Source organism: Crocodylus porosus, unplaced genomic scaffold (genome assembly GCF_001723895.1).
Source record: "Crocodylus porosus isolate Cpor-Errol unplaced genomic scaffold, CroPor_comp1, whole genome shotgun sequence".
Taxonomy (NCBI): Eukaryota; Metazoa; Chordata; order Crocodylia; family Crocodylidae; genus Crocodylus; species Crocodylus porosus.
The window spans coordinates 118719918-118736546 of NW_017728943.1; the positions used below are offsets into that span (position 1 = coordinate 118719918).

General features: G+C 42.3%; 1 protein-coding gene across 3 annotated transcripts in view; it reads right to left on the reverse strand.

Annotated features, from left to right (window-relative positions):
- Positions 1–221: 221 nt before the first annotated feature.
- Positions 222–16629, reverse strand: part of ESR1 (estrogen receptor 1) — a 214190-nt gene continuing 197782 nt past the window's right edge. For all 3 annotated transcript variants that reach the window (XM_019550066.1, XM_019550065.1, XM_019550067.1), the window contains exons 8-9: positions 4186–4369; positions 222–2847 (exon numbers count right to left, since the gene is read on the reverse strand). In XM_019550066.1, coding sequence (XP_019405611.1) covers positions 2619–2847; positions 4186–4369 — 413 coding nt within the window. In that variant the 3' untranslated portion in view covers positions 222–2618. The remainder of the gene's footprint in view (positions 2848–4185; positions 4370–16629) is intronic.

The following is a 16629-nucleotide window of genomic DNA, read 5'->3' on the forward strand; positions in this document are numbered from 1 at the left end:
TGGAGCCAGGCCTGGGCTTGGAGCAGGTTCTGGTGGCATTGGGAGGAGGCTGCTGACCGTCCAGATTTCACTTCAGCTCCACTCCCAGCCCCAGACTGCTGCCCAGCACAGCCCGGTTTTAACACCTTGCCTCCACCCAAGCGCCAGGAAAAGCTGGGGATGCGCCGGGTGGAGGGCAGCAGCAGGGGGCTGGGAGCAGAGTGGAATTTTTTTTTTTTTAATTATTTTTACCATGTCAGGTGAATTTTTATTTTATTATGTTATCACATTATGTGATTACTGTTTAAATTTGTCATGGTTTGGGGGGGGCAGTAGAGTGAGGCTGGTACCTATCCCTATTAATTACATGTAATAATGGATTTGCTTTATGCGAATTTGCTTTATGCAAGGTGTTTTTTTTTAAACACAACTCTCGCATAAAGAGAGACTCAAGTGTATTTAATTCCTTGAAGGGTACAGTTGGCCCAGCATGCTTTTTTGTTGGGAGAAGCAGAAAAAGGAGGCATTTAACTGTGCAGCTTAGATGAGCTAATAGCCTTGATTCATGTGTGTTCTATCAAATAGAACATGGGCATGGCTAATAAACATATATTTAATGAGCAATCACAGCATGAACGTTTCTTATGGCTACAAGACTTCCCATGTCCTAGTCAGATCTTGACCTCTGCTTATTGAAATGAAACAGTACACACAAGACTTTTCCAACACAGAAAAAATAGTTACAAAATAGAAACAAAAATGAATGCATTTTATGACAAGGCACTTAGGAGCCCCGTTGTTAGCCTTTGGATAACAGGTTTCAGCATGTAGCCACTGCTTTCACTGCACACACTGAAAGACAAATGACCATGTTCAGAATTTAAAAAAAAGCTAAGGCCACTGGAAATGAAGCTAATTTTGTAGCAACAGGATTGTTATGTTAAGATTAGATTAAATTATTCACAAATTTAGAGCACAGCCTTCACTCAGACAACTTCTTAGCAATTTTTAGAAGTAAAATTCATGTAGGTAGAGGTAACTTGTGGATTTGCAACTAAACTTTGTGCTCAGATATATACGTGCAATTCCCATCAAAGTCAACATTGCACTTGTCTGAGGACAGAATTAAGACTTTGGCTTGCAGCACAAACATGTACCATGCCTTGAGATCTCCATGCTTCTCTGAGTTGTTTCTTGCTGTCCCTGGACTTCTGCTCGTGTTCCGGTGTGGACCATTGTGGCCACTCTTCTGGGTTGCAGTATTTGCGTCCCCTGCCCTTAAGAATGAAATAGACTGCAATAAATAAAACTACAGAAGGGATGGAAATCTGAATTTTAATGGCACTCAGTGTCAGTAGCCTGAGGGTATGGTATATCTTCCTTTATATTACTCGCCCTTCACAAGTAGTTGCAGTTCCTAGTAGTGTCAGTAAGAAAAATGTGCATTTTTTTGGAGAACCGATTAGATTCAGACTAACCTTTATTTATACTAAAAGGCAGTTGTAGACAAGGAAAGGGACTATTTTCCCTCATGAAATATGTATGTTACCACAGAGCCCCAAATATGATTCAGTTTCGTACACCTTTCACATGGCACAAGTGACCAAAAGTTTAGCTGTAATTGTCATCTAAGAATACCCCAGTAAGGCTTGAGGAGAAGGGAAGGGTAGACTTCTCAGCTTGTATGTAATCTACAGGCCTGGACTCTATGTTAGCACAGCTTTTCCATGCCACTGCGGGCTTACTGGTGGGAGTGATGGGAGGGAGGACAGTTCTGGTACACTAGCATGCTGGTACATCATTTTATTTTCACTTAGCTAACTGTCATCAAAACACTATGTACAGAGGAGTCTAACCATGCTTTTTCAGATGCAGAATTTTAGGCTTGAAGTGACTATTATGTTAATCTAGTCTGACACAAGGGCAATTGACTACAGCATCTGTTTCCCAGGTGGTTTTTCAGCTAAGTACTACTGAGGCTCAGAATTATTCAGCTTATGAGATCAGAGAAAATCAAGTGCACTCAGTGCAGTATGGCCATAGGGGAGGATAAATATACCTGGCTGGACAGTCAATGTCATCCAGAAGAGGGAAACATCTGCTTGTCAGCCAATAAAATAAAGCCAAAAAACAATTCTACATCCAGAAAAATTCTTTGTTACTTTAAGAACAAGAGAGGCTGCAGTCTACCAAGACCTGAGCTGTTTAACAAGGCAGTCTCTAGCGTTGAGGTTTTCCTATAAGCTCACCTTGGAGCCAATAGACCTTTCAATGTAAACACCTCTGCTAGTCAAACCCAGCTGGTGCCTTTGCCCAAATGGTTTCCAAGCAAAGGGTCAAGAAAGTCTGAAATGTTGGGTTGATATCAGCAAAGGCTACAGAAATCCTAATCTCAGTGTCTGCACAGGGTTAATAGGGGCAATTCCAAATTTCAGAGTAAGCTATCTTTGCAATCCATGCTGGCTATCCATAACAATGAATTTTAGCTTGTGATCAGTGAACACTTGGTTTGGAAATCACTGGTGATTAATGCCTACTGGAGTGTTTACACATGGCAATTTAGCTAAAGTGATGCATGAAGTAGGTAGTATGCTGTTGGGATCCTCAGAACATGGCAGGTTTTTTTGACATATGGACTCTCATATTGTGTTTTGCAAATTCTCATCTTCCCTGTTGTTTATGTAAAATGACTGCAAGGAATGCGATGAAGCTGATGCAGTTGTCAGCCGAGTCTCCTCTTCTACTTGGGCAGCATTTCTAGCTGCTGGGGCATGCAGTCGGTGAGCATCTAGCATCTCCAGCAACAAATCATAAAGAGGTACTACATTTTTGCACTTCATGTTGTACAGGTGCTCCATCCCTTTATTGCTGTGATTTAATGGAGAGAAAACACAATGAAATTATACTGCACAGTGTTTGGTGGTGACCATTAAAAATTCACCATCTTACTATGTAATGATAACTCCATTATCACAGTTTCTCCCCTCATTTTCCTAGGAAATAACAGCAGTAAATTTTGTTAACTTATTAATTGGAAGCTCATATCCAGAGCCCTGACTACCAAATCACTGAGTTTCAGATAAAGACTAATAACAAAATAATGCATGCAAATTACAAATTCTTCAGAAAAAATGAAAAAGAGAGGAATCAATACATACACGCACACTAACTTTTCTCTGAAGGTCTAAAGCTGTTTTGGAGGAAAATCAGAGGTTTTTTCCCAATCCTAACTGTCATAACATGGCACACACCACTATGTTAAGTGCCATTCTTTTGGAATTAAAGAAACTCAACCCCTTTCACCAAACAATGTCCTGAGCAACTTTAATAATAAACAGTATCTTCTTAGAATTGTCAGTTTTGTAACACTACAGCATGTAGGTAGATGAGTGCAAATTCACAAGCATCAAGTAATTTATATATTATATAAATATAATGATTTATATTTTTTTTGCTTAGGCAAAAAGCAACTGGAATTCTTCACAGATTTCACTATGTTTATTATTAAAACTTCTATGTGTAAAGTTGAGGTAGAGTACAGGACTGGAACTCAGGAAACCTGGGGCAAAATTCAGCTTCCCTTTGCATATCTAAGTAACAGTTTTCTAGTAATCTCTCTGGCCATTTTGGGGCCCCACTCTACCCTTTGGTCTTATAAGCCTGTTCACCTATACTCTACACATGCACAAGGAGTGCACTTGAGCACAACTCAGACACTCCCACTTAGACATGCAAAAGGAAATAGGATTCCACCCCTGGTCTCTAAGTCCTTGGTATGCCACTAGTCTGCATGCCATTTTATAACACTGTGCCTCAGTTTCCTCCTCTACAAAATGGGAATGATGCCACTGACCATCTTAGCCAAGTACTCTGCAATCTACCAATGGAGAGTAGTATAAGAGAGGCCAGTGAATATTTTTAACCCTTATCTTGATAAAGCCTGCTCACATAGCACCACTTTGCACCTCTTACAAATTGGTATTACCTGCCTTTATGCACAGAAGGTTTAGGCAGAAATCCATATCACAGGCCAGACCGCGATAAGCACGCCCTTCTCTACAAGTACTCCCACTGAGGAGAGCTCCTCGGAGGAGAGCCAATTCATAGAGTAATATAACATTCAACGTAAGTGTAAACCTTGTTTGCACACTAGCTACTGCTGACTAGTACAGTGCAGGAAAGCAAAATGTGTATTGGCGCTCTCACCTCATGTGCCTGATGTGTGAAAGGATGAGGAGAAGCTGAGCCAGTCGCCTGTGTTGCTGCTGCAGAGAAAGACCTGACTTGGCCATTAAGTGAATCAGAGTATCTGTAATTTTGTCCAGAACACGATGAATATAGTCCTTTTCTTCCAGAGATTTCAAGGTGCTGGAAAGAAAGGTATATACACCTGGAGAATAAGGAAAAAAAGAACAACAGCACAAGAAGACATCAGACTATAGATAAAATATAGTGCTCTGAGGGACATCAAGAGCCCAGACCCCTCTGTGAAATGGCTGTCTTCTGGTATCACGACAGTGACTGCAATGCTAGGGCCCATTTTTTGAGCTCAGGGTGGATTTTGACTCAGGCGGGGAAAAAAGATACCATCTTTAGTTAGGTAAATAATGAAAAGATACAAGTTACACCCACTGGGAATTTCCACCACAAACAAATACCCTGCAGATTACCAAGTGCACGTCCCTACAGGTCTTATTGTCCTCCAAAGGATACCTCAGTAGCTGACACACACAGACGCATAGTAAGCTTGAAGTATTTTTGAAAGTATTTTTGACCAAAGAGGAAAACTGAAGACCCTTCTGGGAGAATGTCCTACCACCAGTTTGAGCACTTCCATAACCTGAAGTTGTAGAAGTGTCTTACAGGAAGAAAGTTGGTCTCCTAACTATGGTGGTCCAAATCCATTTAGGACTTTAGAGGTTAAACCCAAGACTTTACATTCCAAGTGGTAAGCAATGAACAAGTGCAAATCATGAAGCATCAGTGTTAGGTTACTACCAAGAAATGCTCCTAAGAAAGACTCCAGGATACTGCCACTGATTGCATGATGGCAGCTGGGGATCCAGCATGACCCCTGAGACTGCAAACATAAAGAATGAGTTACAATGCTGTTTTGCTTTGTTTTTCTATGCATGGTCCCCTGCCTAGGAGCGAGGGGGCAGGGAGCAGGGGCTGAAAGGAGTTAACTCTTTGCCACCATCACTATACCTGGCCGAGCCCAGCTCCTAACACAACTGCTCCCTATTGCCCCTTGCTGGAGTGGGGCAGAAGCAGCTCTGCTCCCTAACCCCTGCCCCCCCACCCCCTACAACCTCCAGATCAGCTGGAAACAATGGCAGCAGTGTCCAAGGGGGGTGGGTCACCCTATTTTACACCCGCTTTCTGACTGGCATCCCCTACTAAGCTGACAGCTCCAGCCATGTCTCACCCCCATGGGCCCCTTGCTCTGAGGGGCAGTGTGCTGCAGCCCCCTTTAGTAAATCCTGAATCTGCCCATGCCTAAAGGGTTTGATCCAGATAGTCTCAGATAGTACCTGCCTGATCATCAGGCAATGCACAGCATTTGAGGAGAGGAGTAGGGAGTTAGTGGCCATGCCTGCCTCTACTTTAATCTGTCAATGATTAAAGCACTGATCCAGGATGTGCAAGAGCAAAGTTCAGCTCACATAAGACACAAAGGGGATCTGAACTTGCATCTTCCGCCTGCCATTTGAAATGCCTTCTCAAGCTGTAGGGTTGCCTGGGGTGAGGCTCTCTCAAATAAAGCTGTTTCTGTTTGCAAAGAATTATTAATTCTTCATGGGCCACTAGTGGAAGTAGAGTGGGGTTAGCAGGGCACCAGCTTTGTGCACTGATCTAGAACGATGATCCCTGGTGCCTATGCCAAGATCAGGGCATGGCATGGCACATGGCTCAGCAAGCTAACTTTTGCAGCTCTAATACTGTTTTTTCCAAGTGCTGTACACAGAGGATAAACAGCCAGCCTGGAGATTGGCAACATGCCTCAAAGTTAGGTTCAGCAATGCCATGCAAACTAAGTTCTGATGACATTTTCTGGAGCCAGCCCTAAGTGCCTAAGTTGCTTTTGTAATTTTTACCTTCAGACAATATGGTGACAGGATCAGTGGTGCTCAGCTGTGGTGCCACAAGATCCTTTCTGGGGTGTTGCAGCACTCACGAGCACATGATCCTACCACTGCCCTTTCTAATTGTACCTTTCATGCTCATCCTGGAAACAGAGATGCACAAAGCAGGTAGAACTGTCCCATGCAATGCTGTTGCCAAGAAGAGCGTTTCAGGCACCAGACTGGGAAGGGCTGCCGCAAGAACATGTGTTCCTGCCTGCTTTAGGCTTATCTGACTGTGCCCAAGAGACATGGGGCAGTTGCACCTGGCTGTGGTAGCAGCAGCAAAACCCCAGTGGGGTAAGCTGAGGCAGCACAAGAGTGGTTCTCAACTAGGGAGCCACCAAGGTCAAAAAATTTATGGAGGGCTGCCTTGAATCTAAAAAGGTTGAGAACCAGCTGATTCTGGCTAAAATGTAGGAGTCCTTCACACTGCATCCAGAATAAAAGAGTAAGCCATGAGGAAATGATGCTGCCTGAGAAATTGCAGACACCCATAAAGTAAGCCGGTAAAAGATATCATCTAGCTATACAGAAAAAGGCAGCACCACGGTGGGACATGCAACCCATGCTTCATAGGTGCTAGTACTGACACTGGCAGTAATTTAACCATGTTGCTTGGCTGTTGTATACATGACAATAAGTTGTGCTTCCTAAAACAGTGCTTGCTCTTTTGCACTGTGTTGATACACCTTGAAATGACAAAATGAGCTCCAGCTTCTATCCCACTTCCTCCTTTTCAGGGAGAGGTGTCAAATGTAGGGCCCATGAGCCAGATCCAGCCCACAGAGCTGTGTGATCTGGCCTGTGGGGCTTGTAGAGGGGCCAGCAATTGGCAAGGGGCGGGGGCTTGCCACTGAAATTCAGAGCATGGGACCCCACTGGAGATGTGTGCTTCACACTGCTCATAAATGCCAAGATGTGAACCTTCATAAACAAGCTCTGCTACAAAACCAGCATTTGCAGTTTACTATTGTTTCCAGTTTGGATTGAAATTAGCCCAGTAGCAGTGAACATTAAGCAATGCAGCAGTGATGACAGCAACAAGAGAAACAAGCAGAAAGGCCCAATCTGTAGATCTCAGCCACTCCAGATATAAATCTATGTAGAAGATTAATTTACTCTAGCTATGACAATACCACCGTGTTCTATATTGGCCATTACTGAGTAAGTGTGTAATCTGATTGATGTTCTTCCTCTCTCTCCACTTGGACTGTCTTGCCCCCTTCTTTTTCCATCACAGCTAATAATTATTTTGCTAACACTCTGAGGCAGTGGTTATAGTTTCTCTCTGTTCTTGGAGCTACCCAAACCACTTGCAGACACTGTCAGAAATAATTACACAAGTAATTATCATAATTCTATTTATTTAATTGACATCAAAACTCTATCCTACTTAACAAAACACTAATGCATAGTGTGCCCTTGGAAGGGGCCCAGCTTCAGCACTTCCTTTTGTTGGGTTGCCTGCACTAGAGCACTGAGCAGGGGCAACCTTTTTGGCAGGTATGCCACAAATTAGGTCCACACACACCCCAAGTACCACTCTGATCCTCTTCCCAGTATGCTGATCTGCTTTCTGCTCCTTCCTCTATTTGCCACTGTCCTGCCTGTCCCCTCCCTCATTTGTCCCATGCCACACACAGAAGCTACCACTTGTGGCACTTGTGCCCCAGGTTGGCCATACCTGGACTAGACTATTGCTATGTCTTTTCCTGATTAACTCTACTGAAGGCAGCAATCTTGGACTTTTCCCAAACAAATGACTTTTACCCCTGCTGTGCATCCCCAACTGACAGTACCTGGGTTTATGGCATAGAAGTTTATAGGTGGGCATATTTCTTAGTTTTGCTTGACAGGACTTGATCCACTAAAGAAAGAGTTTGTTCTCATAATATAGCGCAGTACTCCAGAGATACTCACTTTAGCTGAAGCATACTTTAGCTGGAGCATACCACATGCCACCAAGCCTTCCCAATTTAATAGTTCTAAAATCTACAAAAGGAAGAAGTCATCAGTCAACAGCAACCAGGTTCTTATATGGCTCTAACACAGAAGACATTAAAAAGCTTTAGAAAAACTGAAAGCAAATGCTCAGAGAAACTTTAGCAGGCTTAAAGTAATTGTCACTCTGTAGTAATCCTCAAAAGAAGAATGGCTGCTTTTGTTTGCCCTGACCTAGGTTGTGCCTCACTAAGCAGGCATTTCCAGAAACACAGAGAAAAAGGGCAGGTGCCTCAGGAAAGCTGACTCAAGGAGGTGAGAACTGATCACCTTGGCACTCTCTCCAAGCTCCTAAGTAGAAATAAAATCTAGAACTAAGCACATAGCTTCAAAGCTATGTATTACTGTTCTATACAGTATTCCTATACAGTACGTGATACTGTTCTATCAAGAACTTCTATACAGTACCTTCAATATCATAGCAGAAAAAACATAAGGGGTGCATCTACACATGCACATTTACTACACAGTAACTGAAATTACTGAACAGTACAGGTGTACATCTACACATGCATACCTGTACTGTGCAGTAAATACGGTGACTTACACCGACTTGAGCATAAATGTGATACCTGCATCATGCAGGTATCAAATTTACACCCAATTAATTATTGCACAGTAATAGACTGACTTGGAACTAACTTTAGTCTAGTTCTAGTTTAGTTTAATAAAGGTCAACTAACTTTAATCTAACTTGAGTCCCAAGTCAGTCCACACACAGCATTAAAGCACTTTAATGCCTGCACGTGTAGATGCCAGCCTATTTCCGCTGACTGCATAGTAACTTACTGCACAGTAAATTTAAGCCAATGTAAATGCACATGTGGGCATGCCTAAGGAAAAGCACAATTGCTACAAACAAAGTAAAGTTTATTTATGTGTGCCAAGAAGAAAAAACTGTACTCGGACTGGATTCTTGAGTGGGGTACCTTACCATGTATACTACTGGCAAATGGGATTAATCATAGAGGGGAACTCCACTTTACCTATTCTAGTACAAAGAGTATTATCACACAGCAGAAATAGTAAAGTGAAATAATAGTATTTAAGCATTTGTACATTTTTAAGTTCAGCCTTACAGCACAATGATTACTACCTCCCGGATGGTGGTTTCATCTATAACAAAGCAAGGTGATCTCTGAGAATGGATTTAATGAAAGAGGACAAGTAAGAATCACAGTATCAATGGAAGAGACAAACAAAGGATGATGATGTCCCCATCGAACTATCCATAAAGTAGTTTCAGGCTGTATAATTCTGTCCCTTAAGTGTGTGTGGAACTAACTCATTCTTTCAGTTTGTGTAGGCAAAAAGATCAACTGCCTTGGCAAATTAACTCCATGGGCAAAACAGTTAACTACACTGTCTATTATGACCAAAATTATGTACACCTTGATGCCCAGAAAAAGGAGAGCCTCCCCTTTGTCTTGTAGTGCTCACCATTATATCAACAGCAAAGGTCTGGCATCATGCCGCCCCCATTGTATTTCCAATCTTTGTTCTCCTTGACCCTGGTGTTAAGGAACAGCCCTTGAAGCAATCTACTGCTGAACTAAATCTGTTTTATAAAAATAGAGACTTGTTTTGTAATTGAAAGGTTTATTTCATATTCTGCTGCTTTGGATGGACAGATGCTGTTTTGCTATTGAAACAGCAGCCCTGTCCTTGCTTTCAGAGACAAGCTGTCGCCTTGGTATCTCGAAAAAAATCCACAAATGGTGTCAACGTAGTGTAGTTGGTTGCAAAAACACAGTTGTCCCCCTACCCTGCAGGGAAAGTGAAAGTGGCTGTAAAAATAACTCAATTTCACTGGCTGATTGAGGTCTTGGTAAAAGCAGCAGCAATGAAGACGAGTGTAAAGACAGACACTTGGCAGCTGATGATAGAAGTGTGGAATTAGATATGTAAATGGCAAAAGATCTCAAACATATTTTGTGGCATGGATATTGAAGAAAGAAGAAAGTCCAAAAGAAAAATAAGATTTGAGACTGATTTTTAAATGTGTAACATTTGATATGGCTAAGCCAAAATTTGTTGCAGACACTTTTACTAAAGTTCTCTTGAGCGCAGTTGTGTGAATTCCATGTACATATAATTTATAGGACAGATTCCAAGTTCTTTAAAGATTTCTGTGTGCACTTTTGTGCTGCTTTTGCTGTAAAATACTAATTTGTATTTTCTTTTAAATATACCATGTCTGTATATGTATGTACATGTAAGATGTAACAATAAGATAAGAAAAACGTTATGCAGTTTGCAAAATCAAGTATTCAAAAATTAGGAAATACCAAAATTACGGTTGTTTTTACAAATGCATATGACACAGTGCCAGGCACTTTCAAAATGTCCTGAGGGCCTGATTTTTGGAATACTTGGTACTTTTATACCATTTTATGTGTCCCCAGCACTTGATACACATTACCTAATTAAGACTCACAGCACCCTTCTGAGAAAAATGGCTAAAATATTTCATGTTCTCAATAGTGAAACTGAACTAAAAAAGCAAAGGTCTAAATCCAAAGAAGGATTTTGACATCATAGCACTGACAGCTGCAGGCAAGGCTATCTCTTCAACAAGTACTAATTTTAATAGGCCCTGTTACAAATTAACATGTGACACCACTAATTCACACCAACTTTAATTGTGTTGGTGTTTGCACACATCAGCAGTGTATTGGACATTAATTCCAGCCACTGTAGCACACTCGGCAGTGTAATGCACCTTAAATGACTTTGGGGTGCAGCAAACTAAAACACCTACAAGGAGTTTTAATTTGCTGCCCTACAGTTGTGGAGTGAAGCACCAGGCTCCGTGCGGCTCAGGGGCTGTGCAGGCAGCCCATGCAGGCAGTCTGGCAGCAGCCCGGGAAGGCAGGCTCCACCAAAGAAAAAAAAAAAAAGGGCAAGGCTGACCTTTTTTTTTTTCCCCCTGCAGCCTACCTGTCCTTCTGTCTGCAGCTGTGGTGCTGCCTGAGCCGGGTGCCTGTGGGCAGGGGCTGCCTGGGGAAGGGCCGCTGCTGCTGCAGAGGGAGGCACCAGCCCCTCCCCCCACCCAGCAGCCCAGGGACTGCTCCGCTTGCCAGCAGCTCACCCTCCCTTCCTCGCTGCCAGAGGGGCAGATAAGACACAGGTGTACATGACACAGGGGTTTATTTCAACCAAAATTGAAGGGGTATTTTTAAAAACCCACTGCTTCAATTTAGGGTGAAGTAAACCCCCATTTTATCTACACATGCCCCCAGGCATTAGGCACTAAGACTCTTCATACAATGCATGCAGAGACTGGACATCCAGGCATGGGATCCACAAAAACTAACACACTGATTGGAATGTTCCCCAAACTAGCTACTAGGACATACGGAGAATGGGTGAAGTCCCAGCCCTTTTGGGGAACAGGGTGCCAAACATGGGCTGCTTGGAGCAGACTCCCTCCACTTAAAAGTCATAACCATGAATCTACACTTGGGTTACATGAGTGCTTTCCTTGAACATTGGCAATTACCTTGGAGCAGCTGATTCATAGGAAATTCCTGTGCCTTTTGTAGTGGCTGCAATTTGGTCATTTGTCCCTAACCTGGAGACTTTTTGCTTACATATGGAACCCAAAGAATTATGCAAATATATTTAAAAGGATCATTTTCCACTATGTACAATGTTTAATATTACAGATTTCCCTCCTGAAAAGCCACATACATCCTTTGACCGTGCTGTGACATGGTGAGTACAGGTTGCCACTACAATAATCCTGCCCAGAAATCCTCAGTGGCAGAGCAGACAGAAGGTGTTAGCATCTCAATGCCTGTGAAGGCAGATGAAGGCTGCAGTGGAACAAGATCTCCAATCGTTTTAGTCTTCTTGCCATTGGATTAAGAGGCCTTGTTCTGTCAAGAACCATGTGGAAACTGATGTGCAGCAGCTTCTCCACAAGAAAATAAATCATGCACAGGCATTGTCCATGAAAATGCCTTTTCCAGCATGGTTTTCAAGCCCTTTGGCAACCAACTAGTGACAGCAGGAGCATGATACTGAGGTCTAGAAGCTCCTAGTCATAAACTGGCATGAAGGTAGGAATTACAAAGTCATCCAGCACTTTGACAAGGCAGGAGTGTGATCTGGCAACTGTAACTGCAACTGAGCAGCCCTCTTCAGGATCAGCTCTGCTCACTCCACAGGTGGTGGCAGCTAGAAAAGGGGCCCTAAACATAGCCTGTCTACCTTCCAAACTGGTTAACTGTGTCCGGTGGGATCACCTCTACTGCAGTCAAAATCAATGAAGACACTATCAGTTTAAGGACCTGGGACACCAGGACTCTCATGGACATTCCTATTAGTGAACTCCCAGAGCACCACACCACAGTCGTGGCTTGAGAACTCAGGTGTCACAACATTGACATCACTGCACTGAGTGAGACCCATGGAGTAGGAGACGGGAAGCTCAAAGAATATGGAGGTGGCTATACCTTCTTCAGGAAGGATAAATAGGTAGCTTTATGGAGTTATTTTGCCATCAAAAATAAACTCATAATCCAACTTAATGAGTTCCTTATAGGAATTAATAAGGTCTTCATGACTCTCTGTCTTAAATTGGCAGAGAGCCAATATGCCACTGTCATTAGTGCATATGCCCTGACTTTTGACACCACCAATGAACTAAGGAGGAATTCTATGCTAACCTTGACCAGGTCCTTTCTGATGTTCCAGAAGGAGACAGACTTATTCTTCTCAGCGATTTCAATGCCAGAGTCAGAAGAAACTCGAACTTCTGGAACAGAACCATTGGTGAGAAAGGAGTAGGAAAGGTCAATTCCAACACCATCCTCCTTTTAACTAAATGCATGGAACATGGACTCACTGGGTGCCTATACACATGCGCTAAGGCTGCTCTGATGTGCTGTAATTACAGTGCGTTGGAGCAGACTCAATTAATCAAGTCTGCTGGAGTGTGGTAATTACTGTGCTCCCACAGACTCCATCATATGTATCAGCATCCCTGTTGAATGAGCAGTAGCTGAAGCACCCCCGCCACCACTTTTTCAGCACAGGGACTCTGATACACATGACACTCTGGGTGCTTTAATTAGAGTGGCTCTTCTCTCATTATAACACTCCCTCCCCTCCACCTATGGAGCACATGTATAAACACCCACCATCACCAACACTCTGTTCTTCCATAAAAATAGTTATAAGACATCATGGAAACATGCATGATCTAAGCATTGGCACCTGATTCACTAAATCATTGTTTGTGCTCAAGATCTCAAAGATGCTCTCATCACCTGAGCTATGCTAGGAGCTGAGGATTTCTGGATCAATCACTGACTCATCTACTCGATTATGTCACTCATACTAGCTCCCAAATGACAGCTACAGCAGAAGCAATGCTGAACGAAGATCAACACTGAAGGACTCAAGGACCCAATCAAGCCTCAGCAAAAAACTAGCAAATTCCAAACAACAACAATGGGAGAATGTCAGCAGTGCTTGGGGTGTCTTCAAGTTCACTGTCAGCAAACCTGCAAAGAGAAACTTGGATTCTTTACAAAGAAACATCAAGATTGGTTTGATGACAATGACCAAGAGATCCAAGAGTTGATCAACCACAAGCAATAAGGCCTTTTATGCTTGGCAGAATGACATTAGCTCCTAGCAAAAGAAACTGAATATCCAACAAGCCAAGGCCAAGGCAGAAATCCAAAGAAGGACCCACAATATGAAGAACAGATGGTGGTAGGACAAGGCGAAGGAGATTCAACATCTCATTGACATCATAATATTCATGTTTTTTCAATGTTACCAAAGTCATATACAATCCAAGCATTCAGGGACCAACCCCCTTGAGACCTAAGAATGGAGAATGGAGGTGACTGCCTTTGATCTCACAAAAGCTTTCAATTCTGTCAACTGAGAAATGCTATGGAGGATCCTTCTGAAGTATGGATGCTCACTGAAATTTGTCACCAGTCTTTGCCTGCTCCATGACAATATGGGAGCAGTTGTTCTCAGTAACAGCTCTATCACAGATCCATTTGAGGTTAAGATGGGAGTTAAGCAAAGCTGCACCATCGCTTCAACATTCTTTTCAATATTCCTTACTGCTATACTACATCTCACCATCAAAAAGCTTCCAGTTCGAGTGGAGCTAAACTACCAAATGGATGATAAGCTGTTTTATCTCAGCTGACTCCAAGCCAATGGCAAAACTACTCTGACCTCAGTTCAGTGTGCTGATGATGCTGTAGTGTGTTCACTTGTTAACAGACCTTCAGGCAATCCTCAACATCTTCAGACATATGGGACTGACACTTAACATTCAAAAAACAAAGGTTCTCCATCAACAAGTTCTTCATGAGCAGTCCCCAGCTCCAGTAATTCATATTCGTGGTGAGACTCTGGAGAATGTTGAGTATTCTCTGTACCTGGGAAGCCATCTCTCTCAGAAATCCAACATCAAATGCCTGAAGAAATGAGTGTTCGAAGATTGCAACATTAAGCCATGAGCTTGGCTAAACCAAGCTCATGGTGTAACAAGCAGTTGTGATCCCCACCGTACTGTATGGAACTGAGATGTGGATGAGATACAGAAGATATCTCAAGTCACTGGAGAAGTACCATCAATGCTGCTTGTGTAAGATCCTTCAAATACAGTGGGAAGATAGATGCACTAATATTACTGTCCTCTCACAAGTATTGAGGCGATGATCATCTGATACCAACTTTGCTGGGCAAGTTTTATGTGGTAAAATGGTAAGCAGGATGTAGTCATATTTCCTTCTGGTTATGGTGTTCATAACACCATAACCATGGTTCATAACACCATAACCAGAAGGAAATATGACTACATCCTGCTTACCAAAAAACAACTTAAAAGTAAACAGACTATTCCAATTTTTCTCTGAGCCTAATCTGTATATAAAATGAACTGTTCCAAACAGAAGATTTTACCACACCTTCAACTCTCCTATGAAATGTCATTCCTACCCAGGAGAACTTTTACAATCTGTTACCCAATGCCTAAAGAAGGGTGCCTGTGGCCGAGAGCTTGCAATTAAAGAATTTTTTCTGCAAAAATCGAGTTGGTCTAATAAAAGATACCCCTCTACCACAAATCCTGATTGCTGCTAATGAGTAATGTGTCATCAAGCAACAGGGAACTAATTTGGAAGTGGCCTCCACTAACACCTGAAGAGACTCCTCGCTGTTTCTGGTGGCAGGAGGGACATGAGAGAATGACAGTGCACTTGAAAGTCCTGAAAGAGAAAAGACCCAGCATTGTTTTTTTCTGACAGAGACTGCTTGCATTTGGGGGCAGAAGGAGTTTACCAGGCATATTGCTGTGGACTAATAAAGGGTGTTTTGTTTTAAGAAGAGCTGCCTGCTTCACTGCATCAAGGTAAAGCCCCTTTCCAGGAGATATACCAGAAGGTTGCTTTTGAGTGGGTCATGGATAAAAAGGGGTGTCAGGAACCAAAGAGATGGATCTCAGCATCCAAGGAAGGGCTACAAAAGTTCTGTTGAATACTGAATTATGTAAGAATATTTGTGCCTAATTGAGATGACCCAACTCACAATGGATAGTACTGTGCAAAGAAATCAAATGGACTTAAATTAAGAAACTGAAGGAGTTAATTAAGGAGGTTGCAGTTCTGAGGTATTATGATAGGAAGTACACCACTAAGTTGCCCAGAGACATCTCCAAGGAGGATATTGGTACTGTCTAGTCGAAACTAGAGACAACGGACTATTTAACATGGGTGCTAACAAAAACTGAATGCACTCAAAGAAGAAAGCAGGCTTTGGCTGTAGTCTATAGGCCTAAGAAGTTTCACATCTTTAGTTATGGGAGGTCAGTGTAAGCTGAATCTAATCATAAAATAGTTATTGCTGCGCCAAAAGGGGCCTGGCAAATGTTCTTTCCTCCCAAGAATTACAGAATCTAATTAATAACACCAGCACCATCTGTTTGGTCTCAGACAAAATGTGGACTTTTATTGCCAGATTTACTGCTGAGAATGAGACCCTGAAGAAGAAAAGGAAGATTTTAGTGCAGAATAGCCCAGAGTGTTTATTTCAATCCCCTATTAACAGTCTTAAAAAGCTCTCAATAGTAGACACATACTTGGTTAAATAGACCGGGATGGCAATTCCTGAAGTATATATAAAAATACGTTAAAAATAACTCAAACTAGACTAACTAAACAACTCAGCTAAATGGAAATCATATAAGGATTCAACACTCTAAAATAAGGGCTAGAGACATAGTACACGGTCTTCAAATGAAGAGTCACCCAAAGTCAGTGTTTAAGCATGTCACATAGGCAAAAAATATAGACCAAGTCAATTACGAAAACTCACAGGGGTTGGACTAGATGACTTCACCGTTAATCCCAGTGTGCCCTATTTTAATACAAATCTATATTTGTGGCACAGGAGGAATAGTCTTTAAACCATGCTAAGCAAATACTTGTAATTTGCAAAATTATGTATTTTTCCTAAAACTATTATTCTTATTTCCCTGAGATAG